General features: G+C 44.3%; 1 protein-coding gene across 1 annotated transcript in view; it reads left to right on the top strand.

Annotated features, from left to right (window-relative positions):
• Window positions 1-26,267, top strand: part of VSTM5 (V-set and transmembrane domain containing 5) — a 42,073-nt gene that overhangs the window by 12,534 nt on the left and 3,272 nt on the right. Inside the window, exons 2-3 of the mRNA XM_018556823.1 lie at window positions 14,536-14,862; window positions 15,887-16,024. Coding sequence (XP_018412325.1) covers window positions 14,536-14,862; window positions 15,887-16,024 — 465 coding nt within the window. The remainder of the gene's footprint in view (window positions 1-14,535; window positions 14,863-15,886; window positions 16,025-26,267) is intronic.

Consider the following 26,267-nt stretch of genomic DNA (forward strand, 5'->3'; position numbering starts at 1 on the left):
CCCAGCAATAGTACATTATACATACAGTGTATAATGTATTGCTGGGATTTGTATTCCTATGTATAATATACAGCACAATGTACCATCAGCTATAGAGGAATACAAATCCCAGCAATACATTATAGAGCACCATGTGTGGGAAAGTGCAGGCTTACCTGAGCAGTCTTCCAGCAACTTGCTTCTGAGATCGGACCTGTCTATCGGCGGCTGTCATCCCCCCACACCTGCTCCTCCTTACTACATCTCCCCGCGTCCCTGTGCCGATCGTGGATGTGGGCGGGCGGTGAGTGTGAGGCGGGAAGGAGGTGCGGCGTGTAGAGCGTGGATGCGGGTGGGCGGGTCTGGCAGCGGTGAGCGTGAGTTGGGGAGGAGGTGCGGCGCGCAGCGTGTGTGGAGCCGTGAACAGGGCCAACTGATCGGAAGCCGATTAATCGATTATTGAAAAAGTTGACAACTTTTTCAATAATCGATTATAATCGATTATGTCGATTAGTTGTTGCAGCCCTACATTTTAGTGATTTTAGATCTATTTTAGCGGGTGCCATAAGGCCTCATTCGCACTAGAAAAGGCCAGCACGTACAGCTCCGTGCTGCATGCAGGGCCGTATCGGACAGCTCCTGGGAAGGACAGGTGCCGGGTGTGATTAGTACGCAGCCCCCGTCCTTCTCTATGGGAGTACGCAGCCGTATGCCGCCCTACGCTCAGCTCAAGTGCAGGTCCGTACAGGTGCGGGTGTCCCGGCTCGGATGCAGATAGGATCCATCCCGTCAGCGTACGAGTACGTTCACCTGCACCCACACGGACGTGCAGGGCGGGTGGGCGTACGGCCGCGTACTCCCATAGAGAAGGACAGGGGCTGCGTACTAATCACACGCAGCACCTGTCCTTCCCGGGAGCTGCCCGATATGAGCGCGCACGCAGCACAGGGCTGTACGTGGCGGCCTTTTCTCGCGTGAATGAGGCCTAACAATTGTTTTAGTCACAACTTTGACTATCCTGCAGGACGATGAAGCAGCTGAACTGTCATGGCTGCTACCTAGGGTTGCCACCTTGTTGGTCATTCATTAGCCCAGCCAGTAAATAGGATTTCTTGCCAATATTATAGGAAATCTTATTTTTTGTAACCTGAAAAGGTGACATCCTTTAACACTACCATATTCTTCTTTGCCATAACCCCCTGTTATTTCAAACCTTTAATTGGTCCTGCTGTCCCATTTATCATCATCATCATCATTAACTGCCCCTTATGTCAGCAGCTGCGAAGACTGTGCCGATTTGGCCGTACATTCGGCAAACGCTTGCCAGACAACAGATGGCAAACCGTGAGCCTACAGTATATCACACTAGTTATTCTGTCATTGGCAACAATTAACCATCGGCAGGGTTGCTGAAACACATCTCAGCTTCTCCTATGGCGTCACACTGTAGAATTCTGGACAGAGCGACTTATGTTATAGAACGGGCCGCTGCATTTTAGTCATTCTTCTACTAGTGTCAGCAGGATCACCAGTGTGACAAAGCCCACAGACAATAGATTGGGTTTGTATGTCCAATCTTGCCCTTTCATTGGGATTGGCTAATGATTGAGAGATATCTTATTGGGGTGTAGACCTCTTTTATCCTCTCAGGAAGTCAGCAATGACTTGCTACCCCTTCTGTGATCCACAGATTCTTTAAAGTGTATTTGCAATTTTGCTTTCAAATTGGGAGAACACCTATTTTATATTTGTTACATGTTCCCATTCACATAGCATAAGCTAAAAAAAAATCCTTCTTGCAGTTTAAATTGCTTTTACTTGGGTCAGGGTTTGAACACTACCTCAGTGACATCACAAGGTGGGTGCGGGGGGTGCGGCCCACACCCGGGTGCCACCATTGGAGGGGTGACACCAAAATTACTGACAGTCATTTTGGTGTCACCCCCTATGAAAAGTCGGGCACTCGGTCATGGACCGAGAGGCCGACAGTGTCAGCAGACAGGAGGGGACCGGACGGGTGAACATCCCCTCCTCTCTCTGCCGGCGTCCATCACCAAGACGGCCGCCGGCAGGCGCCAATAAGATGACTGCACATGCGCGATGACGTTTTACCCCTTCTCCTTTCCGGGTGTCACCGGGCCTCGGGATGCCCCTGCTCTACCTGCAGCATGAATGAGCTATAGTTTTCACCAGAGCTGCTTTTCTGACGCTGGTCCATTGATAGATTCCCCTACTTGCCCTGGTCCTGGTCCTGGTACCAGTAAACATGCTTTCCAGTTGGGAGCTTGAAGTAGAACTGAAGCCAAAGCCTTTTTTTTTTAAATTATTTTTGGATAGAGTAAGAGATGGTTATAACAACTGTCAGTTTTTTTTGCCATCTGTGTCCCACTGGGGAGATCTCCCTTCACTTCCTGTCCAATAGCCACAACAGGAAGTGAGAGGAAATCTCTCCAACGGTAGGGAAATCCTTAGTGGTCAGCAGGGTCACTAGAACTAGTGTACCCATTGGAAGAGTTCCCACCTATTCCTGTTCTGGTAACAACCCAAAATCTGGGATTTTCTTTCAGTGATAACAGTCACAAGGACAAATGGAGAGGGTGACTCTTCCTAACAGGGACCCAGACAGCAATAAAACCTGACAGGGGTTCTAATCCCTCTCCACTCTATCCAAAACTAAACAGAAAGTTTGGGCTTTAGTTGTATTTTAACCTTTTTTATTTATGCACTGCCGTTATCCAACTGAAATAAAAATGTTTTGGCTGGAGTAAGGTTTTAAAGCAGATTTAAATGCTAGCATGCAAAACGATGTCACTGTAGCACATGCTGAGGACTACATGTGCATCCGAGCAACACTGCCGCAGTAAAATTGCTTGTTTTAGCCAGTTTCCCAGCAGTCACCTGACCACTCTATCTCCAATTGGCTGTAGTGCAGCAGTGGCTAGGACCACCTACACATCAGTTTCTTCTCCTGTCCCAGACACAGCCCAGGGGTTTCAGTTCTCCTATAGGCTGGAAATGTGTCCATATACCCATGCTGTGTGGAGCAGGTGACAACGCTGCTGAAATTTCAGCAGTGATCTAGCAGCATTGTCAGTCCACTCCCAGAAATGGTCCAAATGCTTAAATATATCTGTCATGCTCTAAACAAATCATATCTGAAGTCTGCTACAATAGAAGAGCTCCCCCTTCACACATTGGCCCGTGTCTCCTACCGTACCTTCCCTTCCAACAATGCAGCCTCCCCAGACTCTACTAGGAGTGTTGGATACCTGTGCTGTAGTTTTTTCCTCTGACCCCTAAGTCACTAGAGAACAAGGCAGTGATGTAGGGATCAGAAGAAGGACTGCACACGGCAGAGCACACAGGCTTCAGGCACTGCTGGAAGAGTTGAACATCAAACAGGAGGCTACATTGCTGGAATGAAGGGAAGGTAGGAGATATGGACCAGCCAAGAGATGAGAATAAGTGAAGGAAACTTTAGATTGGATTTTCTTTATAGGGACTGATGGGATTTCTTTAAGTTGGCAGAATCATCAGGTTGAGATAAGGAGAAATACGGGAACCACATGAAATAAAATGGCCCTGCAAATGTTCAGGGTGTAGCATTTAGTTTCCAGACACTATCAGAGTTATTCACTAAAGGGCGAAGAGTTTGGAGAAGGGAATAATCTAGGACAACATCGCTGAACTGGAAAGTGAGCTGAACTGGAGAATGTTTCTAAATCAGCGATGTTGTCCTAGATTGTTCACTTCTCCTGCCTTCCCCAAACTCTTCACCCTTTTGTGAATAAACCTGCAAATATTTAAATGAAAAGCATATTCTAGTTTTTTTTTAATGTAATGAATGCACCCACATAAATAAAATTACAAAATGGGCATTTATTACATTTTTGCATTCAAGCCTGCAGAGCATTGCAATGTGTATTAGTATGTCGCGGGTGCAAGGCTCAGGCTCCTGCATTGTTTACCCCCCAGCCACTGGTCTGTATGGATGTATGGACCTCCTGTTATGGGGCTGAAGGAAATAAACAATGACCTGAGCACTTGTGTCAGGACGATCTGGTTTAAATGGAAAGGACCCACGATTCAGGCAAGTGGGGTTAGGGGAGGGGAATGCAACCATGTCTCATGTTAAACCCTTGACAAGGGTATTGTCTACCTTTTTTTAAGGGGTCAATTAACGAAACAGCATAAGTCTTCTATACCATATCGTTCTAATTAATTGACACGACACTGGTATTGGATTGTAGTGGCCACAGCAGCCAATTTATTATGTATAAAAAACCATTTAACAAATCTTTCCAAAAATAACTGACCACGGGAACTGAGGTCCTTGAAAGCCATCTCACAACAAAAGACCAACCAGTGTCTGCCTACATGGCCCCCAGCCGCACCACACCGCCTCGGGGACTTGGCAGTATAAGCAGACACTAGATGACTAACGATCCGACCCGTTAACAAAGGGGATGCCATACCTGAGACAGCTCCCCGCCTTAATTAAACAGCAACTGCATAGATTGCTCCTCAAGGACCCCAATACCCTGCCCGGCTGCAGTGACATGAATATCAAGACAAAATGCAATCATACAATGCAAATATTGAATGAAAGGAAATACTGCACACAAAAGGAAAATAAAAAATTAGGGCGGGAGGGTGGGACGCTACTTTCACGCTGCTGACTCCGTCTGGATCTGGAAACTTCTTTTCCTCAGGGATCCACCTACACTCCTCCTCTCCGCACCTCTTGACCAATCAGGTAAGTGTCTTATCATACCCCCCCTGTTGCTGGGGACAAATTAACCCTTAGCAGGACCCCTCTTGTTTTTCCAAACCCCTGTCATGTAGGCCTTACACAGACGCCTCCGTCTGCTGTTCCAGGCCTATCTAAATATGCGTGTAACATGAGGAGTGCACCGATGATGTCAGATCACATCCTTGCACACTGCAGCCCCTCCTAACAGGGGCGTCCCTTGCCTTTTCAACATTCGAGGCTGGGGTGTGCTGGCAGTGCACGTTATGGGGGGGTGTAGTACTGGTGGTGTACGATAAGTTGGGGGGGGTGTTCTCTCCATCATCTCAACTCTTGTTCTGGCTCTGGCCGGCAACCTGCCCAGCTCACTGACATCACTGGCTGCCAGGAGCTGGGTGGGAAACTGGCCAGAGCATCCCAAATTGCTGAGAGCCGAACACGGAGATGTCTATGGCCCTTACATATCTCCCCGCCTAGCTCTCAGTAACCTGGGATGCTGTGGCCGAAAGGGGGTGGCAGGAACAGTACAAACATTGTGCAGCAGGGCGGCCATGCTGCTCTCTCTCCCGCCCCCACCTATGACTCAGGCTCCCATATTATAGGGATGGCCCTGCCTCCTAGGACTACACCTTCTCTAATGGGTCACTCAACACGGGCTTGATCAAAAAGATACTGCTCTGAGCACAGAGAACCCTGCTGAGATCGTGGAGCATGGGTGTAACATAAAACACGGTCCTAAAGGTGGACTATGCCTTTAAATTGTATGCATTAGGCACCTGTTGCTTGGCTCTTGATGCCTTTGGGAGGTATTACGTTCAGCAGGTTCTCATCCAGATTCTGAGTTCCTCATAGGAGTCAGGAGTAAAATTATTGATAGCTGAGGGCCACATGTAGATGCCAAGCTGTGACCTGGGGCATCCAGGAATGAGATGAGTGGTGTGAATAGCTGTAGGAAATATCTATTCCTTTTCATTATGCAGCAACACAGGGGCAGGTCCTCTCTAAAATATGGGATTCATGTATTCATCCATTTCCAGCTGCCAGACTGGCATTTGCTGAATAGATGCTGCCGTGGTAATCCACACAAAAGTATGCAACACCTTCCATGCCTGGAGAACAAGGATTGCCATGGCAACGCAAATCCACGGCTTAGATTAATACTGTGGTATAATGAAAAACAGCCAAAGGTCAGCGCGGCGGCTTTTTTTTTTCCTGCGGCAGTACGCTTTTTGTAGCTCTCGGACATAATTCACGCTCGGGTCCCGGCACTTGGCTAAGCCTGCATTAAAAAAGGCATATTTGGAAGTAATGAGTCACATAAAAGTCCAACTTAATTGTGTTAGTGATTATAATTGGATGGGATGATTCCGGCCAAAAATTTTATCAGTGATAAAATATCAAGTCTAAATTTAAGCTGTAGAGTAGATGGTGAATTCACAGACAGCATTTAAAGCACGACTCTGGGATTGTCCCCCCTCATTCCTCTCCCCCCCTTAAGGCACGACACCCCCAACCACATTTATATTTTTCTCCTAAATCAGCAGATAGTCACAAGTCCTCTTCTGTTCTTCTCCAGAGCATGGTGATCCTAAAGGATGTAGAGAACAGGCTCACGTAGTGCTGTGGCCACCATTCTCTGTATCATTGTTGTGGTATCAGGCCGGTGTGATGACGTGCCCAGGAGGTGCATCCGTGACAGCCTGGGCTCATTGGAAATGGGCTGACTGACACTGAACGGGAAAAAAGAGTGTTTTCTCAGCCAGGATTTGGTGTGCCATTACTAGTAGGTGCCTTGGCGCGGCAGTGCGGCTTACACATCCTTTGCAGAAGACGTGTATCCAAACCTCTGTCATTGTCCTTAGTGGTGAGACAAGTTGTTTTACATGCTGGTTTGTGAGTGTGCCATGATGCCTTTCTACCATTACTAGTAATGGCACAGCAAGAGTGTTCCGCGTTTGGTGCACGTTTCGTGAACGTGCAAGTGCGCACTTTTGTGCACACTTGATGCGCATTCCCGATACACTATGGTTTGAATGGGAACTTAGTGATCTTTATTGCCTACCCCTGATCTAACAGTTTGCCATGGGCATCCCTACAACTCTTCACTTACCCAATGATATCTCCATAGGTGCACACCTCACTTCCATTCTGCCAACTAAAAAAAAAAAACTGGGTTCACCCTATCCAAAGCCCATCATTCCTCACACACCAGCTAAAACTGGGTTTCCCCAATCCAAAGCCCATTATTCTTCACACACCAGCTAAAACTGGGTTCCCCCAATCCAAAGCCCATTATTCCTCACACACCAGCTAAAACTGGGCTCGCCCTAGCTAAAACTGGGTTCACCTGATCCAAAGCCCATTATTCCTCACCCACCAGCTAAAACTGGGTTCACCTGATCCAAAGCCCATTATTCCTCACACACCAGATAAAACTGGGTTCACCCTATCCAGGGTATCGGCTGTGGCCCTATAGAATAAAAGAGGCTGTCAGAGCCAAGGACAGGCTGTACAGGGAAAGCATTCATAAGTAGGTTTTGGCTATATATTGTGACTTGTTGTATTAGTGATTTATCTCTTCCTAAGATCTCTATACCTGGCCTGTATGTAGCACATACAACACAAAACAGCCAATCTTTATCAGACAGCTGAACTCACCAAATACTTTGCATCCACCATGATCTTTATTGCATGGAGCAGGATTTTGATTAACGATAGACATGTGCGATTCGTTCCGTTCCGAATCAAAATTCATTCCAATGTGTCCAAATCCGAATTTCCGTTTCCAAATTTCGGATCCCGTCCGATATTTGTTAAAAAACTAAACTGAATCGGACATGTGACTTTTCGGGCCAATCAGATGTGTTTTTCGGTTTAATGCATCCGAATGGGTCTGAACACGTATTTTCGTTATGGCAAAATGGGAGCCATATAAAGTATATACATATAATGCTAAAGATGAGACTCCTAGACCTGAATGGCATTTGGGATCCGAATTTCCGAAATGTATTCGGGAGCTGCCAAATGCCATTCGGGTCTGGGAGCCTCAGCTTTATTAATATATGTATATGGCTCCTAAACCCAAATGGCATTCAGGGATCCGAATTCAGGTCTGGGAGCCATATACATATATTACTAGATCTGAGGCTCCCAGACCCGAATGGCATTTGGGAGCTCCCAAATGCAATTTGGAAATTCGGATCCCGAATGCTGTTCGGGTCTAGAAGCTTCAGCTTTAGTATTAATATCTGAATATGGTTTTCTGTGGTATTCGCAACGAATATTCATAAACTCATCCAAAACTAACGAAATTCGGATTTCCGAATCCGAAACCCGAATTGAAATAACAACATATCGGAACCACACTTTTCCGCTGCTCACATGTCTAATGAACGATATGATGTGGAAGATGCTTGTATTTGAAGATCAAAAGGGAATATTTATTTTCTCACCTCATATGCATGTCTGGCCTAATGATGGCAGAATCTCACACTGGGGAAAGAGGACATTACATCATACAAAAGGGAGTACATACAGAATAAGTGTAATAAACACAATGACCACAAGGTGGCAGCATACCAGAATAATAACTATAGCAGTACACAATAATCAAATACCAATGCAACTGCATTGCCCATACAACCGCTGGAGGCAGCACACCATATAAATGTTTTAGTATAGATTCTTTATTGAATTCCCCCTTTGTTGTGGTTTTTGGAAATAGTATATGTTTCTTAAGATTTTAAAAGCAAGAACATAAATAGCAAACATGATACACTCTCAAGAATATCGGAAACGCTAATAGAAAGTAAAGTGCAAGAAAATCAAATTACATTATTCTCCAAACACCATGTATAGTCTGTGGGTGGATCCAAAACAGGGTGTAGACACCATACTACGGACTTGTCCACACCTGGAGCATGAGTTCACTGTCAAAGTAGAGCAATACCAGATAGAAAAAGTACAACAGGGGAGTCCCGAGAGTGAACAAATAAATAGAAGGCAGTGAAGAGAATAGAAGAGAAGGAAGGGTCTGAATGGCACCCGGGAACGACAAGAAGAGCAACCCAGTGGGCTACACTAACCACAGGAGCACCCAAGGTCACTCAGCCCACTAAAATTAGATTAATCTGGAATTTGTAGACTGTCCCGAAAGAGGAGCCAGGAACACCAGATAGCTCTTTTATTGTGTTTTTACTTAGTATCGCTTCACATGTCAATGACAGTCTTTATGTTATTTTAGGTATACAAATTATCAAATAAGTCTGGGTGGACAAACTGTTTTAATCCCAACATCGCATGCTGAGTCAGAGATTTAGCACTCCAATGAGCTATGCTGAATGAAGAACTCTAGTGAGGGGTGATTCAGACCTCTGCAGAGCGACCACTGCTTACACACAGAGAGCTGGGGTCCCTCTCAGCAGCATGCTGGCAGGGGAAAGGCTTTTCTATTCAGGCTGTGATTGCTTTCCTAAAACAATAAACTGACTTGAAACACCTTTTGTTTTGATGCTCTTGGAATGTATTTAGCTGAGTTAAACGTTCATTTGGGCTTCAGCTGTTATATTCTGCATTCTGCATTGATAGACAACATGACTTGCATTAAGACAATTGGACTGAATCCTTTCACTATTAATGTATTCTTATTGTCTCCTGCCAGGAAGTGTCTTTTAGTACATCAATTGCTGTCTGGTGATACATGCCCATAAATAAAACATTATCCAAAATATTCTAATAATAAATACTGACGTTTATATCAATATTTCATATTTTGTATTAGAATTTGCAGACAGGTCTGTAGAAAAACAATTCCTAGCACATCATCAGAGATGATACTTCACTTCCTTTACAGAATCCAGCTTTAATTCACATAAACATAGGCCTGAAGCCAGGAAAGGGAAAAAGAATGAGCATAAGGCCTACATGACATGGGTGTGAATGGGAACCAGACTACAGGGGGTTAAATAAAGTTAGAGAAGGTAAGGAGGGGAGGGTCACTTACCCTATTGGGTGGAAGAGGTCTGCAAAGAGGGGCTTCAGAGGGTGGTCTGTGAGGAGGGGCTTCAGAGGGTGGTCTATGAGGAGGGGCTTCAGAGTGTCGTCTATGAGGAGGGACTTCAGAGGGTTGTCTATGAGGAGGGGCTTCAGAGGGTCGTCTATGAGGAGGGGCTTCAAAGGGTCGTCTATGAGGAGGGGCTTCAGAGGGTCGTCTATGAGTAGGGCTTCAGAGGGTCGTCTATGAGGAGGAGCTTCAGTGGGTCATCTTTGAGGAGGGGTTTCAGTGGGTCATCTATGAGGAGGGGCAAAGCAGATCCAGTCAGAGATCTGCAGATGTGAAGCGAGCTTCCCTTCCATTCACCTTATGATAATTTCTTTTAGATTGGCTGGCCGCAAGTTACGGCAGCTTGTTGGTGGTTTGTATCCTTAAAGTCGGGTTTCAGCTGTTGGTTATTGGTAAAAGAATGGAGAGCCCATTTATAGTGTAGGTGTCCTCCATGTGGTGAGGTCCACCGGTTGCAGCCTGGTAGTATTGAGTTAGTAGTATTGACCAGACCGGATAGTATGAGATTAATATTGTCTAAGAGGTGGTGTATTGCGGCTAGGGAAATCACTTACAAAATGTTGCCGCAGATACAGGATTGTGTTATGGTTCATAGTGCCTTCAAGGACCCAAAACCTAATTTTCATCAGTCTTGTTATTGACTATTGTTATTTATAATTAGGTTATTTACACTGGTCTTCCAAATCCTAATAAAAGGCTGCTTTGGCCGTTAGAACTCCATGCCTCTGTATTGGTATTATTGGTTCAGCAGGGGGGACAATGGGATTGAAGGGGAGCAGATAAGGGTTGAAGGGTAGCAGGTACCTCTGACCTACCTTGGTCAGGAGTAGTCTTGATGGGCTGGGTAACTTAAAAAGTAACAGAAGAGATAAAAGACTTATCTATACTGGAGAAAATGCTGATCCAGGCTCCCTTTACTTCTGCATACATAGCCAGGCCATTCACGTAGCAATTTGATGGAGCAACTGCATGTTCAAAGATATAAAACGGTTGTATAAAATGACCACAAAGCGATGGGATCTAAGTTCCTCGACTGGACATAGTGGAAAAAATGAAATTGCTTACTTGGGATCATATTCATGAATCCTGGTAGTTTCAAAGTGGTTGAAATGTAGTGAGACTTGCCACATTTAATGGCAGCTTTAAGCTGGGCATACACTAGTAGAGTTTCTTACAAACGTTTTTATGAACAATCTCATCAGAACCTCAAATAATGCCACCAGAGACTTGACAAATGCTTCTGAAATTTCGTGTGATATTACATTCAATTTTGGAATGAATGGAGTTACCTGAACAAAATAATAACAGTGAATGTGGATTTTGTTCAGGAAAATGCCATTCATTCCAAAATTGAATTTAATATCACAAAAATTCTTTTACATTTTTTTATCACTATGGTTCAAAACGATTGTTGATTTGACCCCATTAACTAATAGGTAGTCAAACGAACGTTCAGAAAATAATTTTTTTTCTAAATAAATTCTAACCTTGTATAGCTTAATTCATTGCTCAAGTCATCTCTCTTAAAGTAGAGATTTATATTTCCAAAGTTACTGGAGGGAGCATGGAACATCATTTTCTCCAGGAAGGATAGGTATTTTAGCTCTTCTGTTATCTTTATTAAGACTTTTAACATAGAAATATTATCACATATGAGGTCTGTTTTAGGAAAGACTACCTGTATACCATTCACTTCATATTTGTTATGTATTAAAATGGACATTCAGGCATGGCAAGCAAAGTTAAAGGAGAACTATGGGGTTAAGGCTTTTCCCATAGTTCTCCTTAGGGTAACGGGAGGTCGCAAACTAGCGCCCTCCTGTCACCCTAGGTTCAGTATACCGCGAGCTGTAGCTCGCGGTATACTGAGACGCCGCAGCTGAAGCGGTATACTAGATCCGCCCAGCTGCGTGACTGACAGCTGGCTCTGCCTATCTAGAGGCAGAGCCAGCTGTACCCGCCCCCCCCCTTTTTTTTTTAGATCAAAACAAAGAGGAGGATTGGGATTCCCGGACTTTGCACTTTATCATAAAGCGGCCTTAATATCAAGATTATTGGATTGGTTACATAGTAGTCAGAATAAAGGGGTGGTAAAACTAGAGATGGAAATTTCCCCTATACCTCTGACGAGTATCCCCTGGCTGTTAAAAGAGAATAGACCACATCTTTCAAATGTCGGTAATTCAAATATGGGATAGGTCTATTACTAAATATAATTTATCTGCTAGACCTGGGACCCTGACTCCCATAATGGGAAATCCACAATTCCCACCCGGTATGCAAGTGTTCTCCTTACTGAAAGATGAGAACATCCCATATACACGTGTTTGGCAGGTTTTGGAACAAGGTAAAGATGAAGTAAAATCTGAGTTAAGACCAGAAAGACAAAGTAATAGGAAATTGTGGATAGATGCGGTCCAATTATTGTATTATATAAGATTCCTTAGGGCTCTTAATCCCCTCGACAGGCCACTAAAGCCATTCGAGAAACTCTGTATAACAGAGACACCTATTACACATACTTTATCGGTGGTCTAAGGCATGCTGAGGGAGGTGGAAGATAAGGGACATACAAAATATATGAAAAGATGGGAACAAGATATGAGGAGAGAAATATCAGAGAAGGAATGGAGTAGAATATTTAAAATGACACATAGTTCAGTCATGTCTTCATTCCATCAAGAAACAATTTATAAAGTACTCTCTAGATGGTACAGGTGCCCAGAGGGGATTAAACACATAAATCCAGAGATGTCTGACAGGTGTTGGAGATGCGATATAGAAGAAGGAACATATCTGCATATCTGGTGGAGTTGTCCTAGGTTATAACCATTCTGGGAGTCAGTGTTTGAAATATATCGCTGTGTGGAGGCAACAAATACAGAAAAGGATCCCCTAATTGCACTATTAATATTGATACCAGGTTCAATAAAAAAAATTAAAAATGATATTCTAAGATTTATGTTGGTAGCCGCTAAAATAAGTATATCACGGGGCTGGAAATCAACAGTCCCACCCACAATAGAAAACTGGTTAAATATCATAGAAGAAATAAGGTATATGGAGGAACTAAGTGCAAAGGATACAGATAGGAACGATAGTTATAAGAAGATATGGGAGAAATGGGAATGATTTAGACAATCAGAGGAATTTGAGAAAATGCTAAAAGAAGGGTAAAGGCAGCAATTAAAAAAGATCAAGGGGTAATGCATGTATGGCCAAATAGGAAAAAAGAAAATATATAGATGTCCGTGATGTCACCAGATCTCCGACGGAAGACCCGGAAGCCGGCGGAGAGGTGAGTACGGTTTAAAAGAACTTTGATCGATCAAAAAAATTAGCGATTAATCGAGGGATTAATCGTTAATTTCCGCAGCCCTAATATAAATGATTACAAGATATTTAGATAAACATAGTATATGGCCTGTATGAATGGAAGATAGAAAGGAATGAGGATGGTTTTCTGGAGGGGAAGATGGGATTAAGAAGTGAGGACACAAGGTATATTTAGAAGAAGTAGAAGGGGAATGGCGGTACACATAGGGTATAGAAATGTAGGTCATTAAATTGTAGTTAGGATACACACTAAAAATTGGTTCACTATACTGTATATAGGGGAAGGCGGGAGGAAGGAACAAGGTATTAAGGGTTTATTGTTTAGTTATCACATTAGCAAACACTTGAGGAATATGTATAATAAGAATAGAGGAATGTAGATAAATTAAGGGGAAATAGTGAGGTCTACATATATATCATTATAGGTTTTAGTAGTCACAACACTAGAGGGGTATTCTAAACGAATTATAAGGGTTTGAAGTCATAAAGTATGATGGATGACTAGGGATGAATATTGGAAGAGGGTGAAAGTTGAAGTTTTTTTCAATTAGAGCTATAAATAATTATTAAAACTAAGAGACAATTTGAAATCAATGTTTATGAATGTTTTGTATAAATGTACTTTTATGGAAACAAAACAATACAAATATATTAAACAAAAAAAAACAAACCTATTACAAGTAAAACATTAAACAGTTATAACCCCGTACTGATAACATTGTTGTAATTGGAGGTTGTGTGTATATTCACCTATTTCATTTCACTTCATCTATATTGCGTTACTAAGGAAGACATAGTAAAGCATGACGGCCTATGACTGACAGATGAAAGCTCAGTTCACTAAGATTGTATGAGCTGTTAAACATAAAGGTCTACGACGGTTATGTTTTCACATGAAATGGATATTTTATTTCAATTTCTCATGAATCCGTATTTTTCCTCTATCACAAATGCCTTGAGTTAGAATCACTACCATCTACATTTCTCTTGCACATGATTGGGTATTGTGAATGGCAATTCACCTTATTTATTTAGTTTCCAGGAGCTCTCCATCTTCTAGCTTGGAGAAGGGAGGAAGGAGGAGGAGGGAGCAGGCAGTGACTTGCCTTGCTGTGCCTATGTGTTTGTGGAGACACACACAACTTACTAGCACACACAAGGGTGGCTCCATAGGACCCTGCAAGAGAAAGGAATATCAGGGCCAGTGCTCAGGGGACCAGATAGTTATACAAGCATCCATTGTAAGTGATTAATTCACCATTTGAAATAGCTTAAAAACCTTTTTGACCTCACTCTCACTTTAAGGCCAGCATACTAACACTTTGATTAGATCTGAAACATTTAAACTGATGTTTGTGAACACATACTGTATCTAAAATAAACATTTCCTGAACGTTTTCTCCTTCAGGCGAAGGGATCACTCTACTCGTCCCAGAGCCCGTCATAAACGCCACAGTGACGCAGAATGTGCTCCTGTCCATCGACTTCACCTGTAATGGAACTGCATTGATTCAGTGGCAGTTCATGTCCAGCTGGAGGTCACAATGCATCATAGAGTGGAAGATGAACTCTTACGTCAACATCTCCCGCGGTTACAGCGGGCGCGTTCACAACTACGACAATGGCTCCATACAGCTCCTGAACGTGGAGGTCAGAGATTCTGGGTTCTACATGATCACCCTGACCGATGACATTGGCAACATCAAGCAGAGCACAATCATCCTTAATGTCCACGGTAGAAGCTCTTCTCTGAATTTCTGATGATTCATTTAGATACCGTATTTTTCGGTGTATAAGACGCTACTTTTTTATTAAAATGTTTACCCAAAAATAGAGGGGCGTCTTATACAGGGGGGCCCGAGAGGAGAACCGCGGTTGCGAAAGTGCCGATACCACTGCAAACTAGTCTCACGAGTGAAACTTCGGATTGCAGAGACAAGACAAGTCTTCCTCCAATCGTAAATCTTTTGTACCTGACGGCAGCTGTTGCTGGGGAGAGTGGAAGAAAACTGTTATCTTGCCTCTGCAATCCGCTCTCCCCAGCAACAGCTGACGCCAGGCACAAAAGATCCACCACTGGAGGAAAACTGTTATCTTGCCTCTGCAATCCGCTCTCCCCAGCAACAGCTGACGCCAGGCACAAAAGATCCACCACTGGAGGAAAACTGTTATCTTGCCTCTGCAATCCGCTCTACCCAGCAACAGCTGACGCCAGGCACAAAAGATCCACCACTGGAGGAAAACTGTTATCTTGCCTCTGCAATCCGCTCTCCCCAGCAACAGCTGACGCCAGGCACAAAAGATCCACCACTGGAGGAAAACTGTTATCTTGCCTCTGCAATCCGCTCTACCCAGCAACAGCTGACGCCAGGCACAAAAGATCCACCACTGGAGGAAAACTGTTATCTTGCCTCTGCAATCCGCTCTACCCAGCAACAGCTGACGCCAGGCACAAAAGATCCACCACTGGAGGAAAACTGTTATCTTGCCTCTGCAATCCAATCATAAATCTTTTGTACCCGACGTCAGCTGCTGCCGGGGAGAGCGTGTAGCCAGTGCCCAGAGCTGTAATGTCGGAGCATAAAGTGATTGACTCAGAGGTAAGTGTGATGCATTATATCATTTAAAATATTGATTTCTGAATTTTGGGTAAGAAAAGTTGGGGGCGTCTTATACATGGGGGCGTCTTATAGACGGAAAAATACGGTATTTGTTAACTTACTTTAATTTGTCTCATTGACATCTGTCTCTCCTTTCAGAGATCCGCTATGAGGAGTTTTATTTTGTGGCTGTGTTCATAGCGTTCCTGGCTGCTGGGTCGGCAGTTTTAGTCTGTCTGATGTGGGTGTGCAATAAATGTATCAACATCTGCCAGAGGAGGAAACAGCAACGCAGAGGTAACATTTGTGTTCCATATTAGTATGTGTTGTGTGTCTACACACTGTGCTAGTACTAATAAGATATGTTAGGCTGGTGGCCCTGAGTTGGGGATTCTTTACCACTAAGACATAAAACAGAGGAGGACCCACAGTCAATGTCACTTCATAGGTATTATATTGCTCCCACGTCCTGGCCTGTGATCACAGAGTCTGGCAGAGGGAAGTGTTCCAGTACCAATTTCCTTTGCAGCTCAGAGATGTCATGTGACTAAATTCAGGTAGATGCAAAGGAAGCTGATTCTGGAAAATGTAAAAACTTTTGAATTATTAACCATTTTCCTTAGAACACATTCTTCACCACATCCACCAATCTCTAAGGCACCATGGTATACTCTACTGAGCCCACAGAAATTTGCCGCTACCATAAAATGGAAAAATGGTTGATTTTTTTCCTCCCAGGCCAAAGTTTCCCAACCCTCCCCTCCACTGCATCAGCTCTTTTATCAGGCAGACAGTGAGGCAACATTTCAGAGCCCCTACATCAACACCTTCAACAGGCAGACGATGAGGCAATGTTGTACATCCTTACATTAGGTCCTTCATCAGGCAGACAGTGAGCAAACTCTTCAGAACCCTTCATCATCTCCTTCATCAGGCAAACAGTGAGGCAACGTTTCAGAGCCCTACATTAGCTCCTCCATCAGGCAAACAGTGAGCGAACTCTTCAGAGCCCTGCATAAGCTCCTATATCAGGCACACTGTGAGGCAACGTTTCAGAGCCCTACATTAGCTCCTTCATCGGGCAGAAAGTGAGGCAATGTTCTGCATCCATACATCAGATCCTTCATCAGGCAAACAGGTAACATTTCAGAGACCTATATCAGCTCCTTCACTAGGACAGAAAGGTAAAGTTATAGAGCCCTGCATTAGCTGCAGTCTGTCCGCCTGATGAAGGTGCTGTTATAGAGCACCAATACTTGTATTTGACTAATAAATGGCTCTATTAGTAGCATATCATGTGCTGGTGATGGTGAGGTTGAAGTGTATGTCTGGCCAAAAAAAAAAACATGTTCAGTAAATCTCTACAATACATTCACATTTCCCCATGTTTTTTCCTGTTTGAGCTGACAAAGCTGATTCTGCTTCAGAACACTCCCACATCTCCTTATTATAAAGGAGGTCTGTAATCCAGCAGAAGAGAACTGGGTAGGGCTGAAAACATTGCTTTATATTTCATTAAAGCAGGGTTAGAGTGCACAGGAAGTTAAAGGGGTAGTAAACTGCTGCATCCTGATAGGGGTAAGAAGACTTTTTTAGCAAAAGAAACATTGCATGTTCTCTTCTGCCAACGATCTCTATCTGCTCTATGTTTTCACTTTACTTCTTCTGTTCTATAAATTCTATAAAGAGCTTCATTTTATTTTGCCCAGAAGTACACTTGAAACTGTTGAATGTCTTACCACATGAGTTGGTAATGGAAAAAAGAAAGAAAGAATGGCAGGATGATTATTTTGCAGTTAATAATTTCCATAAATTCCCTTAACTAAAGAAAACAATATTTGATCCAACTGAAGCTTTTTTTCCCCCTCCTGTGTGCAAGATTGGCAACAGTTGCCCTGGAGGTTTTGTTTGCCCTCCCCTGAAATAAAGCAGCAGAAGTTGTGAAAAGATAACACAAAGTAAGATATCAGTCTTTTTCCAACTGTGTTACCTTGTCTATCAGTCTTATAGACTGACTGCAAGCCGTACAACCTCTACGAGACTTTTCATATAATAATCTCAATAACTCTCCCCCTCTGCCTCTTTGTCTTTCTATCTTCCTCTCTCTCTCTATCCCTGTCTCTCTATCTCACTGTCTCAGTCTCTTCTTCTATCTCCATGCCTATGCCTCTGTCTCTGTCTCTTCTTCTATCTCCATACCTATGCCTCTGTCTCTTCTTCTATCTCCATGCCTATGCCTCTGTCTCTTCTTCTATCTCCATGCCTATGCCTCTGTCTCTTCTTCTATCTCCATGCCTATGCCTCTGTCTCTTCTTCTATCTCCATGCCTATGCCTCTGTCTCTTCTTCTATCTCCATGCCTATGCCTCTGTCTCTTCTTCTATCTCCATGCCTATGCCTCTGTCTCTTCTTCTATCTCCATGCCTATGCCTCTGTCTCTTCTTCTATCTCCATGCCTATGCCTCTGTCTCTTCTTCTATCTCCATGCCTATGCCTCTGTCTCTTCTTCTATCTCCATGCCTATGCCTCTGTCTCTTCTTCTATCTCCATGCCTATGCCTCTGTCTCTTCTTCTATCTCCATGCCTATGCCTCTGTCTCTTCTTCTATCTCCATGCCTATGCCTCTGTCTCTTCTTCTATCTCCATGCCTATGCCTCTGTCTCTTCTTCTATCTCCATGCCTATGCCTCTGTCTCTTCTTCTATCTCCATGCCTATGCCTCTGTCTCTTCTTCTATCTCCATGCCTATGCCTCTGTCTCTTCTTCTATCTCCATGCCTATGCCTCTGTCTCTTCTTCTATCTCCATGCCTATGCCTCTGTCTCTTCTTCTATCTCCATGCCTATGCCTCTGTCTCTTCTTCTATCTCCATGCCTATGCCTCTGTCTCTTCTTCTATCTCCATGCCTATGCCTCTGTCTCTTCTTCTATCTCCATGCCTATGCCTCTGTCTCTTCTTCTATCTCCATGCCTATGCCTCTGTCTCTTCTTCTATCTCCATGCCTATGCCTCTGTCTCTTCTTCTATCTCCATGCCTATGCCTCTGTCTCTTCTTCTATCTCCATGCCTATGCCTCTGTCTCTTCTTCTATCTCCATGCCTATGCCTCTGTCTCTTCTTCTATCTCCATGCCTATGCCTCTGTCTCTTCTTCTATCTCCGTGCCTATGCCTCTGTTTCTTCTTCTATCTCCGTGCCTGTGTTTCTTCTTCTATCTCCATGCCTCTGTCTCTGTCTCTTCTTCTATCTCCGTGCCTGTGTTTCTTCTTCTATCTCCATGCCTCTGTCTCTGTCTTTTCCTCGATCTCCCAGTCTCTGTCTTTCTCTTGATTGTATTCTCCCCTCTCTTTCTCCATGTCTCTTGCTCTCCTTCTGTCCGTCACTCTATCCCTCTGTCTCTCTCTAGTCATCTCTCTGCCTGTTGTCTGTATGTCTCTCTCTCTTTTTCGGTCTTCCTCCCTTTATATCCCTTCTATCTCTGTCATATTTCTTACCATACTGTTGTAATGTCCTGATGTCACCATGGCTGTGTTCAATTTGGGAGTACTTCTGCCTGATGTAGGTGTGTCTGGACTACTTAATTTAAGATAAACAATTACAGAAGTATATTTGCATTCTTTAAAATGAACTGGGAAAAAAATAGCGTGTACACATCAGTCCTATTATGCAGATATCCCTCCACTTCCTGTTCTGGTGACAACTGTCAAATCTTGCATTTCCTTAATTTTGTGTCCAGGTGACAATGGTCTTCATGGCAATTAGAAAGAGTGACACAGACAGAATTAAAAGCCAGATAGATGTTCTAACCCTTCCTTACTCTACCCACAACTGAAAACATTTTGACTACACAATACACTTTAAAACGAAACCAGGTAGATTTAAAAATAGCATTTAATATATTTTTTTGCAGCAAGCTAGTATAAGTACCTGTATCTGCCTCTGTATACAGACTGGGAGAGGGAGGTCCAGCACTCTATGCTTATCTTGGCTCTATTGCTTTGCATCAGGGAAGAGCAGAGGGAAGGCTTCATCAGTGTGCTGCTCCTTTATACCCCAATCACAGGCTGCGGTAGACCCTTGACCATTATGTATTGCTGAACTGCAGTGTGAAAGGAAGAACAAGACCTGAGCTATGTTTTCTGCCAGGGGCGTCTTAACCCTTTTGCTGCTGCTGACGTATGTGATGGACTGCCTGATACCCCGACTGGGTACCTCCATCAGAAATCAGCTTCCTACACTCTGTAACCGGAAAATCATAAATACAGCCCCAAACCTTCCCCTAAAGACCTGGCAGGACTAGTATCTTAGGGTAAAAACCAAGAACTGACTTTATTGAAAACCAGCACAGTATTTATATAGTTCTGGTGGTCTAAAAACATAATACGATCAAACATTAACAGAATGCAAACAGACATCCCCCTTCCCTCGCCCAACCCCCCCTGTCTTAATGAAAGAATAGGGAGAGAGGAGACACATATGATGGAATTATCTCTTGAGTGTCTATGATAATGTGCTCAGCTACATCTAGTGACAAGTTAATCCCATTGGTAACTCAATCAGACAACTGGACAAATAGACTTCCATTTAACTGGTTAATCTTTTAGTCAAGTCCAAGTCCAGAGTCTGGTCCAGGACATGATACTGGGGTATAGGAAAACACAGTCTCAGCTACCCACGTATCCCCACATAATTAGGAAATTGGTCTCTGGGGTCCTCTTGATCCATGGAGCACAAACAGGGGGTCCCACACAGCCCAAAGCATAAGTGGCAATCCCCTGTTAAGACAGTTGTCACAACATCATCTATGTTCAAATACCAGGGATCCCAACCTGAAATAAGTCATTTCAGGGAGGCACCCTTCTCATTTCAGGAAGGTGCCCTCTGTTAACACCCCCCCTCCTCTCTGCGTTTGGGGGTGCAACAAGGAAGAGAGCACCCTCTGAAATGATGGCAGATAGCAAAGACGCTATTGCTTCCTTTGCTATCTGCTGTTTTTTTTAGTATTCTGACAGCTGCTGTCAGAATAAAAAAAAAACGGCATATGAATGAATAGCTAGATGGCTATTGGCTATTTCAGTTTGCAATAGCCAATAGCAAGCTGGCTATTGCACCCGCCCACTGCTGCTGTCAGTTGGCATGAGGACCTGATGGAGAACTTCAGGTCCACCTTTGCTGATTGATAGCAGCAGTGGGCGGGGGGCAATAGCTAATCTGCTATTGGTTATTGCAAGTTAAAATAGCCAATAGCAATCTAGCCATTCATTCCTATGCCGTTTTTGTTTTTTTTCCTGACTGACCGATGTCAGGAAAAAAAAAAAATCAGGGAAAGGTTTACTCTGCTAGATAGAGCAGAGTAAACCTTTCCGGGAGAAAATGTTTCTCTCCCGGGTGTCCGGGAGCCGCTATCTAATAGCACGAGACTCCCGGAACATCCGGGAGAGTTTAGAGGTCTGCCTTTCCTTCCTCCCCAAAGGTAGACTAACCAGGTCCCGGACCCCCAACTGGTCTGGACCAGTGTTAGTCGGGCAATATAAATCCAAACGCTCTTCCAACTGGTCCGCTTGACTCTGCCGCAGGGAAGTGATGCCGCCCATATCATCTCCCAGGTAAATACCAGCCTCTAGTCTATTTGTAAATTAACCCTAATCTACAACCAATCCATTGCTTATCATTACATATTATGGACAGTGCAGTGTAGTCTTTATTGTTAATAAATCAATTACAAAGTGTCTAATGTCCCTCCTTTTGTACACCGGTAATATATCAGTACATGAAATGTAAATGTAATCCATAAATATCTTTACGATATAATTATATTCCAAATCCTGACTGCAAACTAATGCTCACAATAGCTGGTAGTAATGGTGGAGGTGGCTACCCAATCGTTATAATAACAGTCTGTGTTTGTACCTGACACTATCAGGTTGCTGATATACCGGACTGATCTGTGTGTTTGTGTTGGATACACGAGAAATCCCGCAATCGTACGAGAGTCGAGCAGTGTGAATGAAGACGTGCGACCGTTTCTACTGTACGGTCGCACGTCTTTTGTCTAAGGAGCATGCTAGAAAACCAGACCGAGAATCGTACGATTTTCGGCTGGTTTTTAGCATGATCGTAAGATCAATGCCGCACGGGCCGGTGTGCGCACGCGCACACTGCACGTTCAGCATTGCGGTCATCGGAGGCCCACCCGTCAGGGGGGCGGGCTTGCGATGATCGAGAGTACGATCTGCCTGTCCAAGATGGGCAGATCGTACGTTTTTAAAATTTACTTTACAGCCATCGCAAGACTAAGGTCTTGCGATGGTTGTAAAGTGTATGGCCACCTTTAAGCCCAAGAAAGAAAAATATATCATCTGTAAAAAGTTTCTTTTTTCTGCATTTGAACAAAAGCCAACTACAGTGTTTTTATCACGTTCATTTCATGAAGGCATAAAGTGGATCTGTGCGCAAAATCAGAAATTGTATGATACAATCTGTCATTGGCATTAAAGTAGAGCTGAACTCAACTTTTTCATATTTTTGCCTTCTGTGTCCCATTGGGAAGATTTCCCTGTACTTCCTGTTCAATAGCCACAACAGGAAGTGAGAGGAACTCGCTCCAAAGAGGGAAAAGTCCCTGGTCAGCAGGGTCACCAGAACTCTGTGTCTCCATTGGAAGATTTCCCATTTATTCTTGTTCTTTCACAGTGATAATGGTCACCGAGGCAAATAGAAAGAGTGAATCTCCCTAACAAGGACACATAGTTACATAGTTACATAGTATTTGAGGTTGAATAAAGACATTAGTCCATCAAGTCCAACCTATTAGGATCTCATTCTAGGAGTACCTGTACCCCTGTATATTACCTGTACCCCTGTATATTACGGTCCCTTAAGAAATCGTCCAAAAGTTTCTTGAACAATTCCACATTATTTGCTGAAATCACCGCCTGTGGCAGTGAGTTCCAGACCCTAACTGATCTTACTGTGAAGAACCCCCTTCGCCCCTTGTGCTGGAATTTTTTTCCCACCAATTTTAGGTGGTGGCCTCTAGTTTTTGTAACGGAGTTAATTTTAAACAGTTTATCGCTAATGTTGCTACCACCATTAAACATTTTGTACATGGAAATCATATCCCCCCTTAATCTCCTCACCTCCAATGTGAACATGACACAGACAGCAATCAAAACTTGACAGGTCCAAAACTCGACACAAAATAAAGAATAAAAAAGTTTTGGCTTCAGTTTCACTTTAACACAGAAATTTGTATTTTTCCGAATCCCCCTGTAACAGTGGCGTAACAATCACCATAGCAACCCAGGCGGGCTTTGGGGCCACGGGCCACAGGGGGCCCCGCTAGGACATCCCCCTGATGGCGTGCGGGCCACCTGGGTCGCTATGGCATTCCAGGCTGCTGGCTGTCACTGGCGGCTGTGAGGAGAAACACGCAGCCATTCACATGTGCAGCGGCGCGTATCTCCTCACAGCTGCTGAGTCGATGACAACCAGAAATTCGGGGGAGGTGGCTGTGACCGTCATCGGCAGCGATGGAGGAGGTGGGCCCCAGCGATCGAGGAAGGAGGTCTTAGCGATGGGGAGGCGGGCCCGGCGATCGAGGAGGTGGGGCCCAGTGACGGAGGAGGCGGGGCCCCGCAAGCGATCGTGGAGGAGAAGGAGGCGGACCGAGGATCGGGCAGACAGGTAAGAGGGCTTGACCGCCCACCTGAGACCCTGCAGAGCCCACCATAGAGAGTCTATGGTGGGCTCTGCAGGGTCACCCTCAGGTGGGCTGTTTGGGTTATCAGGTGGACTTATCTAGAAATTTCTAGTTACGCCCCTGCCCTGTAACATAGTTTTATTACCTGTTGATCCTGCCACTAGATCTGTTGTTGTTCTACTTCCTTTACCAGGCCAAGCTGTCCAACAAAAGTGTCATTTACAGAGGCAGCAATCATTATTAATATTATACAGGATTTATATCGCACCAACAGTTTGCGCAGCACTTTACAATATAAGGAAGACATTACAATCACAATACAATACAAGACAAGTTGGTAAGGAGGGCCCTGCCCCTGAGGGATTACAATCTAAAGATGAACCATATAATACTGCTGGGGGGTACTTGCAATGGTCGGCTTATATTCATATGGTTTCAATTTAACCAAAAAAACTGTTGCTGTAACAGCTTAAAATGTTGGAGTTGGATTTAATTACTTTAACAGGCAGAGCAATTTAGAATTTTTGCACACATATTAGAATTTTTGGGTAGAAAATACTTTGTTTCACGATTATGTCGTCTGCTCCGCTTCATGACTGTTTGCCATGGTCCTGGGCCCCTCCAGAGAAGCAGGGAACCACAAAAACTAATACCAGTAGCAACTGACATGATCTTGATGTAACCACTTCAGGATGAGGATGTATATACAGTATATGGACGGCGGTCCTGAAGTGGTTAATATGTTTGTCTCTTATTTAAAGTCGAATTAAAGGAGAACTATGGGGTCAGTGTTTTTCCCCATAGTTCTCTTTAGGGTAACGGGAGGACACAAACTAGCGTCCTCCTGTCACCCTAAAGCTCAGTATACCGCGAGCTACAAATCGCGGTATACTGAGACGCCGCAGCCGGAGCGGATCCCGATGTAGATGACGGGATCAGCCCAGCTGCGTGAGTGACAGCTGGCTCTGCCTATCTAGAGGCAGAGCCAGCTGTACCCGCCCCTCCCCCGTCCGTTCCGCCAGTCAGCGCTGGCAGATCGGAGCGGGGAGGGGGGAATCCAGCCCCTCCCCCTGTCACAGCAGAGAGCCGTGACAGGATCGAGAAGTGAGCGAACACCGGCATGTGTTCGCTCACCTCCCAATCTACTGAGCCGACCTGTGACAGTCTCAGTTCTCCTTTAAGGTAGTATTACCCTTTTTTCAGTACTGACCCCAGATTATACAGATATACAAAATATACAATGTAACAAGTATTTCTTTACATTATTTCCTAAGCACTTACAGTCACCATGTTTCCGAATAGCTGGCTCCAACTCTCTCAGCTCAGCTTCCCGGAACTTCCTGTCCAGTACAAGATCACAAGGGACAGAGCAGTCTCCAGTGGCTGTCCATCTACTAGCTTAGTGAAGGAAAAAGGAAGGAGGAGTGGAGAGCAGGAAGATGGGAGTGTCTTGCCTTGCTGTGGAGGCACACACAGCTTACTTCCACACACAAAGGTGGCTCTATAGGACCCTGCAAGGGAGAGGAGTCACCCAGAACAGGATATCAGGGCCAGTGCTCAGCAGGAAACTAAAACTGTTAAATGATTTCATCAGCAAATAGCGTAAAATCCTTTTGACTTTAATATGACTTTAAATCTACATGTTCGTGGTAGACTGCCCTATCCACAGACTGCCCTATCCACAGACTGCCCTATCCACAGTGCTCACAAAAACACCAGTGCTCTGATAAATAAGCCTCTCGCCTCCCTGTTCAGACCCTTGGGTCTCAAAGCGCTTATTGTAAGATTAAACTTCTTCCTCATACTATTTGAAGCCAGCGGCATAACACCCGGGGGGCAGTCGGTGTGGCTGCCCGAGACGCAGAGCTGGGGGGGTGGCGGGCAGTAACAAGCGAGACCCGGCGAATGAAAGATTGCAGCGGTATGGAATCCAGGGCGGTATGTTGCTTGTAATTAGTAATTAGCCTGCAGGCTGTCCGTCGCCCCCCCCCTCCTCGCTGGCTCCGTCCTCCGGGCTCTGTCCTCCCCCTGCCGCCGAGTCTCCTCACTGCCACTCTTTTAAAAGTAACCCTGCCACTCCATTTAAACAGAGGGGAGAGCCGTGCTCTTCCCCTCTCACCTGTCACAGGTGTTCTAGCACAGTGCTATGCTAGAACTCCTGTATTGGAGGTGACAGGTTCAGTAAAGAGAACCTGTCACCTACAAATGCTATCACACAGGGGCTTGTTAGCTCGTGTGTGATAGCGAAAAAAGTTAAGTGGAAAAAAATTGATACAAAAATTAATTAACCACTTCAAGACCAGGTGTTTAGACCCCCTTCCTGGCCAGGCCATTTTTCAGTGTTCAGCGCTGTGGTACTTTGAGTGACATTTATTCCGTCATGCAACACTGTACTGAAATTAATTTTATACCATTTTTTGGGGACTGATAGAGCTTTCTTTTGGTGGTATTTAATCACCACTGGGGGTTTTATTTTTTATTATAATTAGGAAAAATTACAGAAAATTTAGGAAAAGTTAGGAAACATTTATTATTACGCAGTTTTTTGGTAAAATATAAAAGACGGGGTCACGTCGGGTAAATAGACACCACACATGCCAAGCTTTAAAATTGCGCGCACCTGCGAAATCGCAGGAAACTACCATACCCAAAATTGGCCATAGGCGACACTTTAAAAGCCTTTACCGTTCATCAGTTTAGTGTTATCAGTGATTGATGGCCCTAGACTTATTGCTCTCACTCGGACGTTCGCGGCGATATGTAACATGTGCGGCGTAATGGGCGCAATCATCTTTTTTTCACGTATGCGCCCCCGACACATGTTTGCATGCGTGTATGTATGGG

Source organism: Nanorana parkeri, unplaced genomic scaffold (genome assembly GCF_000935625.1).
Source record: "Nanorana parkeri isolate BGI_ZX_2015 unplaced genomic scaffold, ASM93562v1 scaffold254, whole genome shotgun sequence".
NCBI classification, from domain to species: Eukaryota; Metazoa; Chordata; class Amphibia; order Anura; family Dicroglossidae; genus Nanorana; species Nanorana parkeri.